The sequence below is a fragment of the Scatophagus argus genome, chromosome 23, assembly GCF_020382885.2.
Source record: "Scatophagus argus isolate fScaArg1 chromosome 23, fScaArg1.pri, whole genome shotgun sequence".
In the NCBI taxonomy this organism is placed as follows: domain Eukaryota; kingdom Metazoa; phylum Chordata; class Actinopteri; family Scatophagidae; genus Scatophagus; species Scatophagus argus.
In genome coordinates this window covers 15285266-15309411 of record NC_058515.1, presented here as the reverse complement: position 1 = coordinate 15309411, position 24146 = coordinate 15285266, and the positions used below count along the sequence as shown (strand labels likewise).

At 46.2% G+C, this 24146-nt stretch overlaps 2 protein-coding genes across 2 annotated transcripts; both read left to right on the top strand.

Annotated features, from left to right (window-relative positions):
• Positions 1-1113: 1113 nt before the first annotated feature.
• On the top strand, positions 1114-9161 carry LOC124054272 (hepatoma-derived growth factor-related protein 2-like). Its single transcript, XM_046380051.1, has 13 exons — positions 1114-1269; positions 2095-2214; positions 2511-2575; positions 2671-2815; positions 3197-3559; positions 3845-4120; positions 4447-4510; positions 4610-5340; positions 5554-5660; positions 5739-7125; positions 7360-7461; positions 7585-7905; positions 8123-9161. Exons 2-12 carry the CDS (start codon positions 2131-2133, stop codon positions 7900-7902), a joined length of 3642 nt encoding a protein of 1213 aa, XP_046236007.1. The 5' UTR covers positions 1114-1269; positions 2095-2130; the 3' UTR covers positions 7903-7905; positions 8123-9161.
• A 953-nt stretch (positions 9162-10114) lies between these two features.
• On the top strand, positions 10115-24087 carry LOC124054295 (tetratricopeptide repeat protein 39B). Its single transcript, XM_046380120.1, has 19 exons — positions 10115-10380; positions 15524-15558; positions 15761-15865; positions 15995-16126; positions 16485-16555; positions 16655-16722; positions 16808-16872; positions 16972-17077; positions 17320-17385; positions 17490-17598; positions 17804-17871; positions 18017-18076; positions 18462-18623; positions 18933-19024; positions 19172-19292; positions 19432-19543; positions 19770-19887; positions 20000-20116; positions 20397-24087. The coding sequence occupies exons 1-19, from the start codon at positions 10336-10338 to the stop codon at positions 20491-20493; spliced, it is 1749 nt and encodes a 582-aa protein (XP_046236076.1). The 5' UTR covers positions 10115-10335; the 3' UTR covers positions 20494-24087.
• Positions 24088-24146: the final 59 nt, after the last annotated feature.

Sequence of the window (24146 nt, the reverse complement as noted above, 5' to 3'; positions counted from 1 at the left end):
AATGTTACGCCCTTTGCTGGGCTCATGTTTCATATTTTATTAACCCTTGTAATTCTCTGTTACACAAAGACCTAATCCATGAGCCTGTAGCTCCCAAACAAGTTAATATTCAGCCAGCATTTCAACAGTTTCAGATCTTCGTAAAGCATATAGTGAACATGTATTTGAACCCAAAAGAACATTTCTGACCAGCTCTGGTATGAAGAAAGTGCAAAATGGGAAAAGGAAAAGGAACTCTTCACAATACACAAATACTTGTGCTGCCCACAACACACAAAACTGGACATTCCCAGTGGATGGAGCTGACGAGTCATCGAGTTAAAAAAGAAAATCCAAAAAAAAAACAAGGACTTGCAACAGAGAGAGTGAGATTTGTTGTTTTCTAAACACCTTGCGAATCTTCTTGTAATCATCCTCTTCCCCAGTCTTTGTGCTTCCACATCTCACATGTTCTCATGGATCGTGGTTGAACCATTATTGATACTACTAATACTACTATTATTATTATTGTTTTAATATTCCCCATGCTTCACTGTTATTGCTGTTGTTACGTATCTGTCTATGTGCCCCTCTCTTCCACTGTTTCTCTCTTTCTCTTTCAGTCTTACTCTCAGCCTAACCTGTCAAGGCAGATGGCCACTCATCCAGAGCTGGGGTCTGATATGAGGTTTCTGCCTTGTAAAAGTCGGTTATTCTTCACTAAAGTCACCAAGTGTTTGCTCACGGGGGAATGTAGCTTAAAGGGTTTGGTCTTGACCTGCTTTAAGTTTAAGAAGTTTAAATGGAAAGCGTCATTAGATAACTTTTTTATTTTACTTTTTCAAATTGAAAAACTGTTGGTATCTGTACTGTATCAAAAGTCTGGTATTATAATAAAATAGTTGATAGGTTTAGCCGGTGTTATACTCCGCACATGAACAAATATTAACTTTTTTGTTCTACTTAAAATAGTCCAGTAGCTGCTGACCAATAAACATTTTACTATGCCTTGAAAAAATATGTGGAAATCATGCAAACTATTGTTTGTTCTTGCGTATAAAATGTTGGTATTTTATTTTCTGACTACCACCCGCCGTCACTTGGCGTTTCCCCCAGCGACTAAATGGTACAGTCCAACAACCGGCGGGAAAGCGATAAACGTCACGTGAGACGAGCTTTTTATTCAACATGGCGGCGTGCATGACAGAGTAGCGTAATAACAAGAGTCTGCTTGCTGTGCCGATGAAGCAGGTTTAATTACGGTGTCGGAAGAATATCACTGGGTTTTCGGTAAGTGCGCTTGTTGCTGTGCCGATGAAACAGACCGTTCTTACATTTAACTCCTCCTGTTAGACGTTTCGCCTGGCTAGCTGAGGTTAGCGCCAGTGCTAACATGTCCGTATTTGTAAACAATGAGTGAGCCTGCTGCTCGAAACGAAACCGCTGGCTTACTTAGACAGCTTCCACTTTACCCAAATGACTCACTGCCTAAAGGGTGTAAGAAGTGTTTGTTTCGATAACGTAAGTCGGTGTGTGGTCGTTTCAGCAGAAGCAACAATAAAACTCGAAACCTCACGTGAAAGTTTGGGGTTCACTTGATGTACTCAGAAGGTATTAATGGCTGTAGTGTCAGGCTTTGTTCTGTTCATTCAGGCTCGTTGAGGATGAAGTCATTTATAGAGCAACAAATCATCTATAAAAGTAATCGTAAGGATGATGTTTTGCTTCTGATGACCAGTTAAATTTCCTCCAGAAACTGAATTCTGACATAAAACTGATCATCACATCAAGACATGGTGGGACCTTTGCCTTGACTATCCTTGTCTAAGCTGTGTTTAATAATAACTTGATTTTGTTAAGAGTTACTGTTACACAACATTGAGAAGAACAAGAGAAAAATCTATCATTAATGTCAAGAAAATTCATGCATTTTGTAGTTAAGTTTAGGCCTTTCATCTCACTGGTTTTCATTTACATATAAATGATCCAGTCACTGATGATGTTCAGATTGTATCCCAGGCTGCAGGTGATGACAGCCTTCGTGCACACTGATTGGTGGGGACCACGAGCCACCGTGGACTCACTGCTGTCAGTGATGTCTCTGTTGTCTCTCAGGGTGTTTCCTCCGTGATCGAGCTCTGAAGCAGCAGGATGCCAAGGAAGACCGGTGACCACTTCAAACCAGGAGACCTGGTGTTTGCCAAGATGAAGGGCTTCCCTCACTGGCCTGCCAGGGTGCGTGCACACACACACACACACACACACACACACACACACACACACACACACACACACGACAGTGTATTACTGTGCAGTGATGGTTCAAGGGTCAAAGAACTTTTATTGTCATACCAGGTCACATGAAATTAGGACTCAGGTCCCAGGGGCAATAAGTAGAATATAAAAAAATATGAAATGAAAAGTTGAATAGAAAATAGAAATATAAGCTAAAGACAAATACAATATAAAAAATACTAAACATAACTAAAAACTAAACATGGTTCATGTAATGCTTCTGTGTGCGTATTCAGGTCTGTAAGTCCGAGAACGGATACAAGAAGCGAGTGCCCGTCTTCTTCTTCGGGACCCATCAGATGTATGTATGCGCAGGTGCCGATCGATGGCATCAGTTTCCTGACTAAGTGTCGACAGCACTGATGGAACTGTGGTTGATTTGTCCTCTTTCCTCAGAGGTCACCTCCCTCCAGAGAACATCATTCCTTATGTCGGCAACAAAATGAAGTATGGCAGCGGCGTTCGCATCAAAGGCTTTGCTGAGGGCATGTGGGAGATCCAGAACACACCGGGAGTCGGGAGCAAACTTCCCCGGAGTAAAGTGAGTGTCAGAAGACATAAGAGAGACTCAAGACAACATAAAATGATGCACATGAATGAGACTGTGTGTATAAATTGCAGCAATATGTGCAAAATGAATATAAGCACAAGCTGAAAAATTCAAAAAATGTATTGCAGTGTGCCAGAAGAAAATAAAATTAGCATTCTGTCCAAAGCAGTAAATGAACCGCAGCCATAAAATCTTTGCATGTAATCTATTAGAGACTGTAAGAATCAGACAGACTTCAGCCTCTCCAGATTCAAGCTTTGAATAGAAAAGAAATCAGCTAAAAAGTCGAGGCTCTCAGTAATGTCATGAAACGGAGGAGTGACGCCTCCTGTTCATGGAGTTATTTTTACTTCTGTTGTGTTGTGTCCTCAGGTACCGACACAAAGCAGCACACAAACTTCACCTGCGCAACCAACTTCACTCGTTAAACAGGTGACAAATGACAAACATAAAACTACCCCCACTAAATTGGCTCCCGGTAGAGCTACACCTGCAAAGCCCGAGGGTAAACCGACTGCTGGCAGAAGTGACAAGGAAACCGCTGCTGCTGCCGCTGTGGCTCAAACTCCGACAAGAGCCTCGTTAAGATCTGCTCTGGAGAGGACAGTAGACTCCAGACAGACTTCAACAGACGTCCCTGTGGCGGCCGTTTCAGATGCTGCCGCCAAAACACGAGGCAGAAAGGCTGCAGCGAGTAGCAGCCAAGCTGATGCCACTGCTGAGAAGAAGGTGGAGGTGAGGGGGTGGGGGCATTAATGTCAGTGTCTGTTGGGTTTATGATAAATTTAAAAAATGTGGGAAAGGAGGACTTGCTCAGACAGTGACTGCACTGAAAAAGACATTCATCAAGTTCTGTTGCAGCCATTGAGGGGAATCTCCAAGAAATCCGAAAAGTTAGACTAAATGTTTGCATTGACTCCTGTTGTGTGGATCAGTTCAGTGGCTGATGGAGACGAACAGCAGGTGGAGCAGTTTCTCCAGCTGTTTCTCAACTTTGTGTCTTTCTCTTTGTTTCCTCAGACAACAGCAAAAACAGAACAGAAAGCAGCAGCTCCCCCCAAAGCCTTTGAATCTGCTTCTGAGAAAAACGTTGAGAAACAGACGAATTCAGACACTACAGACAGCAAACCTGCGGCTGAAACTACAAGTAAAGTTCCAGCGGTGAAGAAAACTCTGAGCACAGCCGAAACCAAAGCGGCTTGTGTGAAAGTGGAGATTTTGTCTATCTGCCTCGCTGCAGATCCTGAGGAGACCACGTGTCCCGTCACCACCAGGAGCAAAGCGTCAGACGCCAAGGTGACTGCACTGCTGCTGAAGCAAAAACCCACTGCTGACAGTCCTGCAGACAGCAGGACTGCGCCTCCTTCATGTCCATAACATGTGGTTTAACTCTTTCTGTGCTGCTTTTACTCACAGATCAGAATACTGCAAAAATTGAGAACAGATTTGTGTATGAGAATTGAGGGCTGCTGTCAGATCAGATTTTTTTAGTGAAAAGTGATTTTTAAGTGGAAGACTTTGTCTTGTCAGGTTGTTGTGTTTTCACATTAATGTGCTTGTACTTTTACTTCAGTGATGGATCTTAGTGCTGAGATAATTCTTTGGTGTATTCTGTTTTTCAGGTTGATGTTGAGCAGCAGCAGAAGAAGAAGAAGAGGGGGAGGACACCTGCTGTCACCACTCCAGGTAACGGACACTCCCATCCAATGCTGCCAGCAGTCAGTGATCTGTAGGGTCTGTGGCAGCACACAAACTGAGGTCTGAGTTGGTTTCTTTCCCCTGCAGTCAGCGACAAACCAAAGACCACACAATCAAAGACTGACGTGTCCAAGAAGGACCAGGACGAGGAGGAGCAGACGGAGAAAGAAAAGGAAGAGAAGAAGTCATCCAAGAGCCAAGGACTGAAGAGGAAGAGGAAAGAGCAGGATGAAGAGGTGGAGGTGCAGAAAAAGGCAAAACAAGACGGCAGTGAAGGAAAGGAAGAAGTGACTGCGAAAGAGAAGACGGCATCAGTCAACCCAGGAACAAAGAGAAAGAGAGAGGAAGAGGAGGAGACACAGATGAAAAGGAAGCAGGATGAAGATGTGGAACAAAGCAAAGAAGTGATGAAGTCAGCAGAGAGTGGAGGGATGAAGACAAGGAGGGGACAAAAAGAAGAACAGAAGGAGGAGGAGAAAACAAAAGAGAATGGCAGAGTACGAAAGAGAGGAAGGAGAGGAAGAAGGCCACGGGGAGAAGGAACGAAGAGTATAAGAGGGAAGGAGGCGGAGCTGAAAACAAATGACGCTGCAGAAGGAAATGAAGACGTGAGGACAAAAAGATGGAAGACCCGAGGACGGAAGAAGAAGACAGAAGAGAAGGAGGTGCAGAAAGAAGAAGAGAAGAAAACGGAGGAGGAAGACCAAAGAGGAGAAACATCAGAGTTTGACGGGATGAACGCGGGAAAAGCCAAGAAGGATGGAAACGCAGAGCAACAGGAAGACGAGGAGAAAGAAGGCGTTTCTGTGGATGTGGAGGTAAAGATGTTCGCTTTTCTCTTCCCCTCACTGTCCATCAAAGTTACTGTTTCAGGAGATGCATAACTTAAATAAAAGCTTCCACAACAAACGTCAGTAAAACACACTCTGCCTTCCCATCCTGGTAGCTCACCTCAAATGATGCACGACAACAGCACTCATTCTAAGACTGAGGAGTATTTTTATTGCTGTCTGTTATCTGTTATCTAACAGCGTCAGCGCCACCTAGCGGCCAAGAGGGAGAGTTTGTTGAAGTCTCTGAGAGGCCTGCTGAAGGCCGGGAGAGGAGTGAGCAGGAGGGAGGCGACGAGGAGCTCCCAGTAAGAGACAAAAAAACACTTTTCAGTCTGTTCAAGTGTTGAAGGAAGTTTCAAATGTCTGTTTTCAACACTTCTCAGGAGAACCGCAGTGGGAACCAAGAAGAAGGCCGAGATGAAGAAGACAGGAAGGAAGAAGACGTCGGTCAAGAAGAGCGTCAAACAATCAGCCGTCGCCACAGAGATCAGCAAGAAACCAGGCGTCAAAAGCATCAGGAAGAACACTGCCAGGACTGAAGTGACAGAGGAAGACAAACCTGACTCCGAGACGCTCAAACAGAAAGAACAAACGAGTGAGAAGAAAAGGGAGGCGAAGAAGGACGACCAGAAGACGGAGCAGGACAAGACGGCTGATGGAGTCGATCAAATCAATCAAACCACGGCTGAAGTGAAGACAAAAGAAAAGGAGGGCGAGCCGAAGAAAGAAGACAAGACAAAGACTGAGGGAAAGAAAGACGAGGAAGCGAAGGAGAAGAAAGGAGAGGAGCAGCAGAAGGACGAAGAGAAGAAGAACGAGAGAAAAATTATCGGGAAGATTGTGAAAGCGATGGCTGGACAGGGAACGAAGGTTCAGGTAAAGACGATGATGGGAGGAACGACGGCAGCAGGAGAGGAGGAGAAGACGAGCGGAGGAGAAAAGGTGGACGGCAAGAAGGTAGAAGAGAAGACAAAGACAAATGAGACCGAGAGCACAGACGAGAAGAAACCCGAAGACAGAAAGACGGAAGAAGGTGCAAAAGTGGAGAAGAAGACTGTAAAAACGAGAGAAGCAACAGATGACAAAAAAGACAAGAATGTGACGGAGGTAGAGATGGACAGAAAGAGCAAGGTGGAAGAGGAGGGACGAAAGACGAGTGGCGACGATGAGACGGCGCTGAAAAAACAAACGGCACAGAAAGCGGCCGCAAAGGTGCAAGAGAAAAACCAAGAAAATGAGACTGAGAAGATGAAGACGAGAGAACGAAAGAAGAGAGAAGAGAAGAGTGGAAAACCTGACGGAGAATCGCAAGAGAAGAAGGACGACAAACACACTGCAGGACAGATGAGGACAACAGGCGAGAAGCGCAACAAGCAGACAAAACCACCGAAGAAGAGTGCAGGCGAAAAAATGACAACAGAGAAGCCGGCAGAGACGCCACAGGCGGAGTCAAAAACTGAGGACAACGTGGAGAAGAAGAAGAAGTCGGGTGCGGAGCAGGAGCACACCAAAGAAACAAAACCACTGAAGAAGAGTGCAGGAGACAAGAAGGAGGACAACACTTCAACAGACGCCGCAGAGTCGAGAACTGAACCAAGCGCAGAAGAAGAAAGTACACCAGCAAGCGACTCGGGTGGAGGGAAGGTGGAGCAGGTGCAGTCGGTGGGGAAGCAGCAGCAGCAGAAGAAGAGCCCGACCGTGACGCTGACGGACTCGACTCTGCACAGAATCCACGGAGACATCAGGATTTCTCTGAAGACTGACAGTCCTGTAAGACACGCACACACACACGTCTGAAAAGCTCCTTCAGTCTGTGCTTTTATTTTGTCATTAATCCTAACAGCCGCTCTGTTTGTATTCTGCTGTCTGTCAGCTGACTGTGGACGTTTTCTGCCTGCTGGTGTCCCCAACACGTGGACAGGACGAAATCCATTTGTTGTATGTCTGTCAGAGCGGCGTTTTAATCTTTCACACTGACGGGAGTCTGCTTCCTGTGCGTTTCAGGACATCAGCAGGTGTCTGACGGCGCTGGATCAGCTCAGCATGGTTTACGTGACGTCCAAACACGTCCAGAGACACAGCGAGCTCGTCGTCACTCTGAGGAAGGTACTCGCATGACAGATTGAAACCCAGAAGAAATCCTGAAGCCGATAAGTCAAACGTGCTGACCGAACTTCCTGTGTGTGTGTGTGTGTGTGTGTGTGTGTGTGTGTGTGTTCGTGTGTGAAGCTGCGGTGCTACAGAGCCAGCCAGGCCGTCATGGACAAGGCCTCCATGTTGTACAACCGCTTCAAAAACGCCTTCCTGGTGGGGGAGGGGGAGGAGGTGGTGAGCGCCGCCTTCCTGCGCTCGCTGCTGGAGGAGAAGGAGAGGGAGGAGGCGCAGCGGGCGGAGCGCTGCAGGGAGAGGCTGAGGCGGGAAGAACTCCTGCAGGAGGTGAAGAGACGCATGGACCAGGTGCAGGGGAGGAGGAGGAGGACTGACGACGGAGGAGGTGGGGAGGAGGAGGACGAGGAGGAGGAGAAGGTGACTGGAGGAGAGCAGTAGGAGGTACAGAAAGCAGTTTGACACTCACAGAAGTTACACTGAAAACGTTGTGCACATTTTGTCCCTGACGACTTCAGCTCCAGCAGGTCAGCTTCAGCATCAGTCAGGTGCGTCCTGCTGCTGGTGTTGACGGCGATGAGGAAAGGTTTGAGTGAAACCACATGACCCTGATGGAAGCCTCTTGTTGTTGTTTATTTGTTTGTTTGTTTGTCACCCACAGCTCCGGTGGACTGTTTCTGAAGCAGCTTGGACTGAACCAGCTCTCATCTGAGGGGTGTGGACCTGAACACCCCACACACACACTCACACACATAGTTTAGGTTTTCATGTCTAATGAGGACATTACACAGACTTACATTCATTTTCTGCAGACTTACTCAAACCAGAACCATAGCTTGCCTAACCCTGACCTTTGACCTTTACCCTGACCTTAACCCTAACCTCAAGCTCAACCTCACCTTAAAGTCTTCACCCTAAAAGTTATTCATGTCCCCATGGGGACTTGCATTTTGTCCCCATAAGCCAGGTGAGTCCGTGTAGCTGTGCAAACAGGATTTTGTCCCCATGAAATCATAAAAACACACACAGACACCAGCTCTACTTATTTATTACTCTAATTAATTATTTGTTGTTAAATGTGAACAGATGTGAGTTTTGGTGGACTGCCTCACCTGAGCAGGTACAGGTTGTGTTGTTGGTCTTGTTAACTCCTGTTCGTGTGTTAGTCCAGTTAACACTGACTCTACCTGAGCAGTTTTTATGAACCCAAACACTACCTGAGCTGACTGTCTTTCACCCTGAGATCACCTGTTCAAACTGGTCCAGATTCAGGACTGGACAGACCATATCAGCTGTACTGCATCTGGACTTTGCCTGGACAGGTAAAACCCAAACAGTGAGAAGATTTTTTAAAACCTTTTTGTCATTTGGGTGAACTGTGCCTTTTTGAGACAACATAAGCTGCCTCAGCCGGCGGTCATCTGTCATGAAGAGATGCTTCACATAAGTTTTATTTCTTTTGAACCTCAAACGAAAGCATTAAGCGACGTCACTGAAGGGCTCGCAGCAGTAAACGTACAAACAGACGTTTTTATACGGCGAGATACTTTATTCTGTGTTTTTTAATGTGTTGTGTGCAGATGTTACAGATGTTCGTGTAAATACTACGACGTTTTAAAACGTGGCAGTTTGACAAACCCGCCCGATTGTTTCGGTTTCCAGGTTTGTGTGTACATCAGCAAATAAATCCACAAATTATTTTCTGTCTTCCAGTTTCTTAGTGGATAAAATGAGCTTCAGAGCAGGTCAGCGTGTCACAGGAGAAGGACAGAAGGTTTATGTGTAAGACGTAACAGTTTTTAGGAGAAGAAATGTTTTAAGATGCAGCCTGACTTTGTTTTACAATACGCAGCTTTCCTCCAGTTTTCTCAACAAGATGGCGGCTAATTTATCTTTTAAAATCAAAACCTCATCATGAAACCGTGGACTGAATGTTTTGAGATGACTTTTCTTCTAAAAATACTTTTTCATTAAAACCAGAACTTTTTCTTTAAATACTGACTTGTTCTTGTGAAGGTACGTGATTTAAATGCTATTCAGGAACGCGCCCTCTCAAAACTTTTCTCTGTAAAATATTATGAAATACACATTTAACCTTATAAAGTTCTGACTTTCTGTCTTGAAATTGTGACTTTTCAGTTCTGTCTGTCATAATTATGACTTTCCAACGTCGTTCTTACAGAATTGTGACGTCATCACCAAAAAAAATCCTGCCTTCTTTCAAAAATGTCCTCCTTTATTTTTGAGTTTAAATCTTAATTCCCAGCTGAACTTTCTCAATAAAGCAACTAATAAACTGCTATGCATTAACATGGACTAGTTTACCTGCACAGGTAGAAAGTAGGCCGATTTACCTCCGCAGACGTGGTACTTTTACTTGTGGTGTTTTAACTGTTTCTAATGATGTGCTTTTGCCTGTAACAGAGATATTTAAACGTTGTGGTATTGTTACTTTAACTTTAAGGAAAGGCTCTTCCGGTACTTCGTCCACCACCGAACACACACACAGAGACAGGTTGTAACCTGTTTATTCATCAGGTAAACACGCACTCTGGTTGGACAAATTGCAGTCTCTCTCTGCTTGGTGGGCGGAGAAAACGAAGTGTGTGTGTGTGTGTGTGTGTGAGGGGGAGGGAGAGACGTAGACGTGTGTTATTCCTCCCTCTCTTCACGGAAGAGAGCGCAGGATCGGCGTCCTGAGGCAGCGGAGAGCAGCAGGTCGGAGCGGGATGACGGATTGAGAGCAGGAACAAGCGAGCAGCCGGGAGGACAACAGGAAGTGCGGGGGACAGTAAGGACGGCGGCGCGGAAAATGGGCCTGCGGTTCTCCTGATAGGACCGGAGCAGCAGCAGCGGAGGCCAGCGGACGCAGACATGGCCCACGTAGGCAACGGAGCGGCAGCCGAGGAGGAGGAGGAGGTGCGCTACAGCGACACACTGCCGATATGTTTCTGTCACGTTCACACGGGATTTCAGACCTCATGTGGGACGGGTGTGTGCGTGAGAGTTCACTTCTCACGGCCTGGAGTGAGTGTGTGTGTGTTTAATGTTCAGTATCTTTGTGGTGTTTGTATGGTGAGTGTCACACAGCTGTCCCCATGGTGACCCAGGCTGCAGGGACAGGACTCCATGTCTGCAGTGGTCTGGACTGTGGCTCTCACTGACCTGCACAAACACTGATGTGCTCCTGATGAACCTCAACCTGCTCCTGCAGCTGTTTGCTGTGCACAGCGCCGAGCTCATAGCTCATATTTATCTCATATTTTGTTTCTGGCATTCAGCTGTGAGTTAGTAACCCCCTCTCATATCCTTTGCTCGGTAATATTTCTTTCTTTGTGTTACTGTGGCGAGCTACTTTATACTGACTTTGAATAATAGATTTCAAAAGAAACATGAATCTCTTCTGTCATAATTCGGCGATGATGCTGTGTTTGTGTCTCCATAGTGACTGACGCTGTATTCTGTCTGTTGTTATGTGACTTTGAAGCATGGCCACATTCCTACAGTCTTTCTATGGTGGTGTGCCTTGTGTCACAAAACCACCACTGGTGCTGAGCTCATTGTGACCTCATCACCAACACAGTAAATCCATGGGGGGGTTCACAACTGATGTAAAATGGAAAGAAACGGGTTCAAAATGGTACAGTCCACATGTACTGAGTGTACAGTACGTTTACATGGATGACCGAGTTTCCTGCTCTCCTCATTTGTGGTTTATCTTGTCCATCATGTGTTTGCTGTCACACAGTCCTTGATGTTCTGATGGCGTCCCCACGCTGTCCCACAGGGCGTCTCTGGCGTCATGTGACGAGGTCACAGCAACCCCAGGTTAGGTTGTTGTGGTCCTGTTTTGACACAGTCTCAGGAGTCATCTGCAGGTTTCCTCCTCCGTGTGTTGTTTCAGCACAGGTGAGCTGTGAGCAGGCAGCTGATTATTGTCTTTATCTACCTGGAGTGTTTAATCAGCTTTAAGAGAGATGATGCTATCTGTTCCCGTGTGTGTGGGCTTATGTAAATGACAGATCTGATGTCGACCACAGGCTGGCCTCAGCACAACAAACACAGGAAGTTGGACGAGAACATTGCTTTCTGAAGCTCTGAAATCTAATTGCATGTATTCTGATCCAAAATGACTAACACCACAAACATGTAAATCAGAGCTCCTTGTTTAATTGTTTAATTTCACTCCGTTTTACCAGGAATGCCCACTGAGATTAAAAATATCTTACAAGAGATGCCTGGCCAAGTAGCAGCCACATAAAATCCAGAGTGAAAGGGAAGGAACATGTAGTCACACGGGCCGTGGACAAATCCTGGGTGAGCCCACAGGTTGTTTTTTAACCTTTATGTTTCCCGTAAAGGCTGACGTGCCACCCTGTTCCACCCTGCTTCATATTGTTCACACTGGGAGTGCCGTAAATGCCGTTTGGAAAAGGTTCAATGTCTTCGTTAGGTTTTAAGAGTGAGGGCGTTTAAGAAGCAAAGTGCTGTACTTTGTCTGTTTGGAGGGGGGTTGTTTTCTGGGGCAGTGAGACGTCTTTCGGCAGGTCTCTGTATTTTCTACAGTTTCTGATTTATGTGTAACATCTCGAGGTATCTCGGTTGATTTGAGGAGGTTCTCGTAGCTTTAGGTTGTCGTCAGTTGTGTGAAGAGATGATCGTATGGACATGAAGGGGCTTTAAGATGACCTTTATATGGAGATTTGTTGTCCAGACGTCTTCACAGAAGCTCTGCTTCAATCTGAGGAGCTCTCTTGGGTCCCTGGTGTGTCAGGGGAATCCAGGAGATGTAGGTGTCACTGAAGACATCCACAGTGTGCTTACGAGGGTTTACCAGGTATTTGAGGTTTTCAGGGTCTCAGAGGAAAATATTCAGGTGGATGTTGTTGTCCGGCTGCGGGTGTCGAGGATGTCCTGTGTCATACCTCACCAGTTTGTCTCCTCATTTGAGCTCACAAGCCGTCCTCTGTCAGCCCCCAGTCTAACTCATCACATTACTGAGGAATCCAGCTGACTCTGGGTCAGCTGGGAGGAATGTGAGACAAGCTGTGTTTATAAAAAACAAAACTTAAACACTGTGGTAGGTTATCATCTGCCCTCACTGCTCAGCAGCACAACAATAATGAACACAAATACGTCGATGGAAACTGTTACAGTTGCTTTTGACCCTTGACCTCTTTTCACTTGTCACGTCAGTCGGGGACCAGAGGTTGATTCTCCAGTTGAGTAATCCTTCCGTCAAAACCTCTCGGATATGAATGGAATGTAAATAACACCCTGAGAATTAATACAGCAAGCACAGAATCTGTTTTAGCTTTATGTTACCTTACAGTTAGCATGTTAGCCGCTCAGCATCCACAGATGACAGCCAGTGAAGTGTCACTAGTGTACAGATATTAAAGGCACTTAAGTTCATTTGTTTTAAGCTGAGTGGACATGCCTTCAAGCTGCACATTTCAGCACTCAGTTCTCTCATTCCAGGATGTCCTCAGGATTTCTAAGTAGATTCTACTTTGTTATGGCTTTCTGGGCAGTGTCAGTGGAAAATGATAAGGCTTAACTGGACAATGATGTCTTTATGTAACTCAAAAGCAGCAGGTAGGTGTAACTATATCAAACTTACAGCACAATGCAGACTGTTGTGTGTCAGGCTGATGCTGCAGAATGTGATGATTAAGGAAACACAAGGAGACCAGTGTGTGCTTCTCCACAGCAAACCCCCCATCGCTTCCTGTTTCCTGTGCAGGCTCAGAGGTTACACTGGTGACACAGAATGTTATGGTTTCACTGGACTGGTTCAAGGGGCGATGGGGCTGCTTCTGCAGTATGTAGTGTTAGACTTTCAGGGAAAAGGTTCTGGGGGAACATTGTTCATGTCAGTATCAAGGTTTGAGTGATCTTTGAGAAGATTCCAGAAGGGTCTTGAAGATCTTGTGGTAACTGACAGTGCTCTAGAGGTCCAGATCTGAAGAATCAAGAAAGTGCTGGGAATCTGCCAAGGTTTCACATGTCACTGAGACTTTTCCGTAGATCCATCTTGAAGGTCACTCTTTCAGTGGGCACCAGGGGTTTAGTGGGTCTTCAAGGAGTCTTTGAGTGTACCAAGGTCTTTGAAAAGGTTCGCCAGGTTGTTGTATGGTTTTGATGGGTGCTGAAGTCAATGAAAGGGCCCCAGAAACAGTATGACACAAAACATATTTTATATTCTGAAGTCCTCCTGGTGGTTTTAAGGGTTTGGGTTGTCGGTGAGCGGGGTCGCAGTAGTCCTTCAAGAGGACTTGCTGGTCCAGCAGGGGTTCAAGGCCTCCTCAGGGGATATGTTGTCTTTCAGGGGAGTTTCACGGGACAGTGAAGGCCATCTGGGGGTTCTTCCAATGGTCCTGAGGCTCGTTCAGAGCAGTTGGGTCGTTTATGTTGTTGAGTGTGTCTGCTGGGTAATTGGACACAGTGTGCGGGTCATGACTAATTGATGAGAAAGCTGCTGCTGTCACAGGAGAGGCCTCTCTGACACTGACCTGTCCTTGTGTGTAATATCATACTGTGGTGTTGCTTTGTCTGCACACTATTTAAGGTTTAAAGCAGCTCAAATGAGCGGTGAAATTCGACGTGCAGCTTCTTCTGTGGGAAACCCTGCATCTTCGCAGCACTGCAGGCCGCAACACTTCGCCACTCTTCTCAGCTGTAAGAGTCTGTTGTGTTGTGAGTTCATCTGCTGGACTGGCTGGTTCAACATCATTCACTTATAATAACACACACACACAGCAGGAACGTATGGCGCTTGTGTGTGGAATGCTGTGAATGCTTCAGACTGACGACAACACCGGCGGGGTGTGAGGCGATGTCAGGCAGAGCATCTGTTTGTATGGGAGAAAGACACACTGATAAAAGTGTGAAAAGAGAGGATGAGTGTGAACGGCGAGCGTCTGTTTGGATTCACACACCAACTACAACCATGCTCCATCTTTCCCTCCACCCACCCACTTCCTCTTGGTGTTTTTTTCTCCCTCACATCAGATTTTACTTTCATGTGATTCATCATGTTCAAACTGTAGAGATTTGGAACGAAAGACGTGAGAGCAGACTTTTCAGGCTGGTTGGTTTCAATCATGCTGAAACCTTTAATTAGCAAATAATCACCTGAGGGTTCAGTCATTGGTTGGGGTTACAGCGACAAGGTGGAGCCTGTCCTCCAACAAACACAACGCGTTTACATTAAAGTGACAAAACCTTCGCGTGGCCTGTTGTGTCCCGTTAGTTTCTTTGTAAAGGAGCGAGACGAACTGGCCACCTGTCGAATCCACACTCCAAAGCAGCTTGGGGCAGCAGCTGGAGTGTTTGTGTGTTCACTGTGGGTCGATGGCTGCTGCCTGCAGGCATCGAGCTGCTCTGCAGAGCTGAGTGTGTCTGCAGCTGTACACTGTTATGTAAGAAGCCACTGGGAGGCTATTATTAGCCTGCTGCTGCGGCTTCAGAGGCACTGTGTGTGTGTGTGTGTGTGTGTGTGTGTGGACCCAGTGCTGTTGCTTTCAAGTTCACACGTTGGTGTAAAAATAGAAACTCCCTGGACAAATGGTGTGACCTCGAGAGGAGCTGATGTCTTTGAGATCATGTAGAAACCTGCCTGAGCCAATCAGCAGCCAGCATCCACGACTTAAAGGCAACAGGACAAAAACACAGATTTCTCCACAGATGCTCTTATATGGATGGATGTTTTGTTGCTAATTTGTCCCACTGAGGCTTTGGTCATTTTTCGAGCAAGAGTAAAGTGAAAATATGGTGCGAAGTCCAGGCCTCAAAACTTCCCAGGTCTCAAAACTTCCCAGGCCTCAAAACTTCCCAGGCCTCAAACGTTGGCGGACAGGAAAGACACTGCAGTGTTTTCCCTCCAGTCTGTACAGGTTTGACTGCTCAAAGGCTGAAAAAGCCCCACTCGAGCTTCTCCTGAATTTGTCCGTCAAACTGAACTGTAACTGGCTGACGTCACCTGCCCAAGCAGCCGATCGGGTTGTTTGTGGTTATTTAGAGGGTGATATTAACCAGACTGTGTTTCTGTGGCTTTCAGGACTGCTTTGAAGATGCCTACGACCGAATACCAACGTGAGTCCACGTGCACACACACACACACACACACACACACACCTGGTGATTCAGAGTGTTATCGAAACTGAGCAGAGATCTAATGTGTGTTTATGTGATCATTTTCTGTCAGTCTGTCTCTTTCACTTTGAGTCACTTCCTGTGCTGACTGGTGGATTTATTTTTGGTGTGTGTGTGTGTGTGTGTGTGTGCACGCGCACAGGGCCTGTCAAATGGACTTGCAGACAGCCATCCAGGAGACTCAGTGTGCTCTTAATCTGGTGCTCAACAATAAGTTCTCTGAAGCTCTGGACCTCCTGAAACCATGGTAACCACAGCAACAAGTCTGTGTCTGTCTGTGTGTGTGTGTGTGTGTGTGTGTGTGTGTTTGTACTACTGCAGTGTACTGTTATATCAGGAAAAGTACCATGCGTTGTGAACTTTACACTGTGTGTAGGTGGAAGGACAGCATGTATCACGCGCTGGGTTACAGCAGCATCCTGGTGATGCAGGCGACTATGACCTTCGAACACAGAGACATCCAGGCTGCCATGGCAACCATCAAGCAAGCATTGCAAACCTGTCAGAGGTGAGAGAGAATATCTCAACAGCTATTAGATGGACTGTTGTGATGATGATGAAGATGAGTTGTGATAACTTTGCTGATCCGTGTCCTCAGCGTCACTTTGTTTAGTGCCAACTATCTGATGTTAGCATGCATTTAGCTCTGCACTGCACACAATTAGCCTTCAGCTAACACCAGCAGCAGCCTAAATACTGAAGGCACCAAAATTTCAAAATTCTGACTAAAACCACACATTTGTTGAGTCCATATTGGTGCTTCTAATGGAAAGCAGGGCAGATTTTTATGGCTTTTCACTTCATGGGTTTGAGCCCAGGGAACGTGTCTTTCTGACAAAGTCTTCAAAGCAAACTCATTTCTGCAGGTTCAGGAAGAAGAACTCTGTGGTCGGATCTTTGTCCAGTCTGATCAGCAAGCAGTCAAACCTGCAGGAAGGTATGCACACACATGTCCCGCCCACACAGTTTGACTGACAGCCGAGGCCTGACTTGAAAAGCTGCAGGAAGTTAGTGTGGTGTGTTTGTGTGTTTGCAGAGGAGATGCACGCTGAGCTCTGCTACGCCGAGTGTCTGCTGCAGAAAGCCACATTGACGTTTGTGCAGGTCGGAGTTGCTGACATTTCCCACAATGCAAAGGGAAGCTGATCCTCTCCAGCTTTTAATGCCTCTCTGTGCGTCTCTCTTCCAGGATGAGAACATGATCAGTTTCATCAAAGGAGGCATCAAGGTTCGAACAAGCTACCAAATCTACAAGTGAGTTTCAAATCATCCATCCATCATTTTCTCTCACCTCGACTCACTTTGATTCCATCCCTTCCTGATCGTGACATCGTGTCTCTTGTCGTCCAATAGGGACTGTCAGAATGTGCTGAATGTCACTCAGGACCTCGCCGGCCAGTCTGATTCGTTCAGACAGTTTGAGGGCGGAGTCAAGCTGGGCATCGGATCCTTCAACCTGGTGGGTCTTCAGAGATGTTTTGTTGTCCCACATGGGAAGAATTTAACTGCAGTAAATGTTAAGACCAGGAAGGGCGCCAGGCCTTGACGTAGTGGCCAGACCTTGTAATTACAACATCAGGTGACACACGCTGGCCCAAAAAGACTCTTTAACGTTACTTAGGAAGAGAAGCGTCACCACCGATAGCTTCACACTTTTTCACTGTGTTTTGATCCTGTTTTTTTTTTCTCTGTGTCTTTCAGATGTTGTCTCTCCTCCCTCAGAGGATTTTGAGGTTGTTGGAGTTCATCGGATTCTCAGGAAACAGGGTCAGCACAAGTCCTTCAAACTGATCTGTTCCACCCTGGAGACCCAGCTGAGAAAGTCTTCTCTTTGGTGTCATATGAGCCCATGATCCTGTTTGTGCTTGCAGGGGTTCGGCTTGTCTCAGCTGAGGGAAGGAGCCTCCAGTCACAGCCTGCGGTCCATCCTCTGCGCTCTGACTCTGCTCTTCTACCACACATACGTGTCGCTGATACTCGGTAGGAAAACACAAAGCAGCACACATGAGCTGCACCACAGACTCAAAGGCCTGCTGTTGTTTCACTCAGCCTGTTATTTGCTCAGGGAGTTTATCTGAAGTGTTTGTAGGCTCAGGTGAGAAGCTGAAGTGCTCAGGTGGTTTTTGTGCTCAGGCCTCTTGTGAATGACTTTGACTCTGGAGATAACATTGTTGATGTTGACCAGGAACTGGAGAGGGGAACCTGGTGGAGGCTGAAGCTCTGCTGGAGCCGTATCAGCACAAATACCCCAAAGTAAGCCTCCCACACGCACAACAAGTGTAGCTCTGAAGAAGATATTACAGGTTCAGTCTCACCATTCACAAGGAGATTCTAACTGTGAATCCAAAGCGCTAAACCGAAGCCCACCTTGTCTGCGTTGTTGTTGTTGTTCTTTCAGGGCTCCATCATTCTCTTCTACACTGCTCGCATCGCCACACTGCGAGGGAACTTTGAGAAGGTACTGAATTCTCTCTGATTCTCTTCTTTTGAATGTGTTGTTTACACACCCCTAAAGTGTCTTGAGATAACTCTGTTATGAATTGGCACTTTATTATTATATTGAGAAGCTTTCTTCATCGGTGTTGGCCTCTCCAGCAGCCCGTCTGTCATCGTGTTTCGGTGTTCATACAGACTCCCCCGACAGTGATGGTACCATTTATGTAGAGTTCACAACGGGACCATCCGAGTGCAGGATTTTCCTTCAGTTAGGACGATTCTTTATTAGCTCCGTTCTTATCTACCTAAATGCAGTTAGGAAACATGACTGTGTAAAGCCAAAACATCCCGAACTGAGCTGTAACGAGGTCTCAGTGTTGACGTATGAAACGTGCTGTGCGTTTCAGGCCCGGGCGAGGTATGAGGAGTGCATCAGCAGCCAGCAGGAGTGGAAGCAGATCCACCACCTGTGCTACTGGGAGCTGATGTGGACTCACTCCTACCAGCAGGAGTGGCAGCAGGCGTATCACTACGCTGACCTGCTGTGCCAGGAGAGCCGCTGGTCCAAGGTGAACCTGCACACGGTGACCTCTGGGGATTCATTAAACAGCCAAATGGGCCATTGAGTCTTTATTGCTTTCTTTAACGAAAAAGACACATTTTTACATTGTAATTGGTTCTATCATATGACTGTTATTTTGAGATGAGCAGTGAGTAACCTATGAGTAAGTCGTCACAAAAAGTATATCTCAGTATGAAAACAATCGAGGACGAGCGTTGGCTCATCAGTGAGTCACAAAAGTCTTCTGACTGTGAGCTGATTCAAAATGAGTGTAGTTTAAGGGCAATTTAATTGTTGGCTTTTTTACCCTCTGCAGGCAATCTATGTATACCAGAAGGCGGCCATCCTCAGTATGATGTCAGAGGAGGAGGCGAAGAAGACCGGGGAGGACATCGTGGGGCTCTTCAGGTCAGTCGGCCTAATTCAACCACCAAACGAAAACACTGAGGTGCTCGTGAAAGAACTGTTTGAGTGTTAGCAGAGAGGCGAAGGTGTACAACGTTAATGAGGGGACCCCACATGTCCATCAGTACAGATACATGTGTGTGTGTGTAGGCAGGTGGAGGGGCTGAAGCAGCGGCTGGCTGGGAAGTCCATCCCAACGGAGAAATTTGCAGTGAGGAAGTCCAGACGCTACAAAGCTGCTAACCCCGTCCCCCTGGTCATCCCCGCTCTGGTATGTTCAGTGACACGCATCTGTGGAGTCAGTCGTCTTCTTCTTCTTCTTCAGCTTTTGATTGGCTGTGTTGAGCGGTAGTTTTATGAATAAGCTGGCAGTGCACTGTGTTAATCGATGGCACGTTGTCTCTCTGCAGGAGATGATGTACGTCTGGAACGGTTTCACCATCGTCGGGAAGAGAGCCGACAGTACGGAGTCCCTCCTGGTTACCATAGAAACGGCTGAGGAGCAGCTTCGCGGCGACCCCAGTAGGTTGACAACATGGCTGCTCTAAGAGAGTGAAAGGGGTTCCACAGGGCCCCTTTCTCGGCCCGCTGCCCCTCACTTCATACTGAGTTTAAATCATGTGCTGGAGCTGCTCATGTATAAGCCTCAGCGTTACGTAGAAGTTAATAAGGTAAACCTGAAGGTACACTGAACGGGTTTCCGTCCAAGATCCAACCACATCACACAACTCTTCTGTTTCCCGTTCAGACCCGTCAGAGTTTCATCCAGATGACAGCTGCCTGGTCCAGATGTTGAAGGGACTCTGTCTGAAACATCTGGGCCGCTTACTGCAGGCCGAGCTGTGCTTCACGCAGGTCCTGTCCAGGTAATGCGCACACACACACACACACACACACACACACAGGTTCAGTCTGTGTATCTTCTGAACGTGTGAGATGAGATAGGGCTTCTCTCTGTGTGTTTGTGTGTACTTTCAGTGAGAGTCGTATCAGATATGATCACTACTTGATCCCCTTCACTCTCTATGAGTTGGGTTTGCTGTATAAGCAACAGGGAGACTTCACCAAGGCCACGACGTACATCGAAAATGCCAAGTAAGTTGTCTTTATGCACAAACGACAGACTTTCTACACCTTCTGTGGTAACCTCAAGTCTCTGATCAGCCGGTTCGAGGCCCACAGCCACGTTAAAGAGAACGACTGGTACGTGCAGACCAGACGGAGACCCTCGTGTCCGCGTTGAGGCCAAAGTCTTGTCATGTGAAAGAGCTTCTTTAGGCTCTGCTGAGCGTATTTACTTTTAGCTCAGATGTTTGAGGGGAAATGAAGCAGATCAGATGCAAAAAACTAAAACACTTCTTGTGTTTTTCATCAGGATGAACTACAAGGACTACTCCATGGAGTCCAGACTGCACTTCAGGATCCACGCAGCCCTCAACAGCCTCAAAGGGTCACCTGTCAGCACCCCATAACACTCAGAAACATCTCTAACCTAAGTTTCCTCACAATTCGGCCTAAATGAATGAACCGCCTCTTAGTGAAGAGGAGTCCGTGTGTTGCTGGCAAACTCCTCTTTTCCTTATTTGTTGTTTTCAGATGAGATTATTGCAGCTCATCTCAACCAGGCAGAGCTGTGGTTCAATGCCAAATGTCAGTTTAATCAACATACTTTAAGATGGTGTGAGGGGGGCTCGTTCAGAGACACAGCTCCACTTTTTGATTTAAAAGCACAAAGTAAAGTAAAGGTTAAAACCATAGAGGGGTAACCAATACGTGACAGAACATCTGGGAACAACAATCAATATTCTCACCGCCATGTCGCTTCACCTGCAGCTCTGTCTGAACGGGCCCTGAAACCAACGCTATGTCAACACCAATCAGATACAAGCCTTAAACTGAAGGAGATTAGGATTTTTAGGATTTTGTGCTCGCAAAAAGAAACAAAAACCAAAACTGTGTGTTTTTAAATTAGACTCATAAAAGAAGCAGTGAAGTGATGAAGCTGATGAGTGCTGACAGCAGGAGGAGGAGCACACGGGTTTAATGTTTTCTTTGCCTTTTTCCATTTCCTGCTCACACACACACCACAAACATGCAGTCGCAGCCTTTTCACCAACCGTGGCTTACACACACACACACACACACACACACAGTATTTCCAGCTTGCACACACTGGACAACATGCACCCTGAAAAGAGAAACACACACGTTTAGCAGCAATATAAGAGAACTGGTGTCGGTCGGTGAGCCTCCTGGTCTGTTGCTGTGTGTCTGTGCTGATCAGACTGTGGTGTCAGCAGGGCAGCTTTTCAGGCAGGAATCATTTCTGTCAGGCTTAGATTTTAAAAAGCTCCACAGAGTTTCCACATCAGTGCGGTTTTTTCCAGGCAGATGCATATGAATCATACAAAGGCGCTTCGTGTCTCCAGGGGGCGCTGTGTGAAGTCTGATAGATGACCTCAAGTGACGTCACTCGAGTCAGCTTTAAGGCTACAAACCCGCCGCTGTGAAGTTTGCTCTGTGGCGGCTCCTCATCTGTGTTAGCTGCTGCTAGCGTGACACTCCCCACGTTTCAACACCTGTGTGGAACCACATCAAACAGTACTTGAAAACACGGTTCTGTATTGGCTTAAAGGCCTTAATTTCTTCACACGGTGCAGCTCTGGCCCCACAGATTGTCAAAACTCACTCCAGTTTAACTGAACCTTCTGTAGACAAAGAAGTGAAAAGAGTGAAAGCTTCAGATTCACCTCAGCGGTCGTCGTCGTGTTTGAGCTAACGCTAACGTCCTGACTGTCGCAGGCCTACGATCAGACAAGCCAAGAGAGACGGCCTGTTCTGTCATTTGTTATGTTAAGTTTTAAGTTATGTAGATCAACAACATACATTATATATATATATCTATATATATATCTATATATGGATATATAAATAAAAAAATGAAAGCACATTTTTAATCTCCAATCAGCCGAAATTTAAAAACAAACAAACAAAAAAACAGCGAGAGTGAGACCAAATGGTTTTTATGATTTCTGGCTTCAAGTAGTTTGATACTGTTTACTTCTGTGGATGTGATTTATTAACAAAGGTACGCTGCTTTTATACGAGGTGGATTTGGGACGTGGACACGTGAGAACTTGGACGGCTCACCTGCTAAACATCGCAACACTCCCATTTAAACCGCACACATCAGACAGAACCGCGTACTGCTGATGTCAGGACGTCATGCAGTCCCGAACAAGAACGTCAGCGGAAACCTGATTACACCTTTGCTTCCATTTTAACATGTGGCTGAAGAATGCACTTTTCCCACGGACTCCAGTGAGCCTGGAGTCGTCCTCCCTCTCATGAATGTATGAACCTGAAGACCAAATCACGCGTGTGTGTCTTGCTGTGCGTGTCTTCTGTTTTCTCGTGTTATTTGTGCCTGTTGAAGAGTTCGGCTGTCCTTGTACTCGCGTGTTTTGTGTGATCTGAACAACCGAATTCGCAAAGTGCAGTAAACATTCAGGAGTTTGTTGGTAGAGTTAGTCGTAGTTTTACACAAAAGACCAGAGTCCTCTATGTATAAGAGTTGTGGCGGTAAATTTTAGTTTCTCCCTGGACGAAAGTACGAAAACTAACGCCAGGAAACTGCTAGCGTTTTGGGCCAAGGTTGCTAGCTTTTGCATCCGGAAGAACAAAGTTCAAATCAGCGAATGTTACTGGGAAGGCATCATTTATTAAAAGGAGTAAGCAAAGCACGCTACAACGTTAGCATGTCGCTTGTTATCGCTCGTCACCATGTGTGACGATCACGTGGCTACCAGCATGAACTGTTCGTGTCGTCACTGAGCGTGGTGAAGGTGAAAATATATTCTGTTCCCTGCACGATGCAAAAGCTTTTTAACCCGTTTTCCTCTCGTAAAACAAGATGGTGGCCGGAAATGGTTCTTCCTTATTTTGTACGGAGTATAACACTAATCCAGATGACAGTCGAGCATCGACAGTTTTGGTTCAAAGTGGTTTAACTTGGATGACGGTTGTAACCTGTTAAAAGTTTTGTTTTGCAGTGGGGGGGGATGTTTTTGGTCCGTTTGTGTCAGTCGTTCGTGTGGGTGCCTCTGGGTCGGGTTCTCCATAGGATTCACATTGCATGTTATTCTTCATTTAGATTTTTATTTTCTAATAAGAGACATGACTGTTGGTGCTTCACGGCAGGAAGTGATGTAAGCCAACGTGGCAGGCTTTACGGTTACAGAAGGTGATCCACATGGTGCAATAAAATGAAAACAGAAGCATTATTGTTCATCATTAGCTGTTTTTTATGTTTGTGTGCCTCTGCGTGTTGCCGTGTTTCAGATTTGTCATGAGCATCGTGCAGATTGGATGTTTTTAAAGCAGTGACTGCACCGTTTTGTCATGATGACACGTCACGCGCCTCATGACGCCCTCTGATTGAACAGGAATATGTCAAGTGGGTGAGAGGCAGGAGAAAATGTCCCAAAGCTGCCCAACATGATGAAATGTGTCGTCCAGAATTACTCCATGTGCGAAATGTGTGCAATAGATTTTGAAAGCCATAATTCTTTCGTTCGTTTGCCTTTTAACTCTGATGGACGTCATGGCTGACTCGTCCCATCGTACCAGAAACGGGACACAGTGGACACACTCCTGATGGTGTTTGTCTCAACCTGCTGGCCAATCCTCTGGTTTGATCCTCACCTTTGATGCTTCGTGGTGCGTTTGTGGCATTTAAATCTTCAAACTGCGCGTCCTGCCTGACCTCCGGCCAGCTCGGACGTTTGACTCGTCGGTCCATCAGGAGTGTGAGCCACAGTGTCCTGAGCTGATCCTCGGTTGTTGATTAACTGTGTGATTAAACGTCTGTCAGAATTTTGTGTCTTCACGTCCAGAACTGCTGGATTCAAGCAGAAACGGGTCAAAATGTCCTTTGGGATCCTTTCAGTCAGTGAAAACTGTTTGATCAGTTTGGTTTTGGATTATTGACATGTTGTGAGTATTGATGTCTGATGTTACTCGGCTGATCTTTGTCTGTTCCAACAATAAATTAATCTGAGCTTCAACTGGTTTCCTCTTCTCATTTGAAACGTTCTTCGTTGGCTGCCCCACGTTGGTTCTGCTT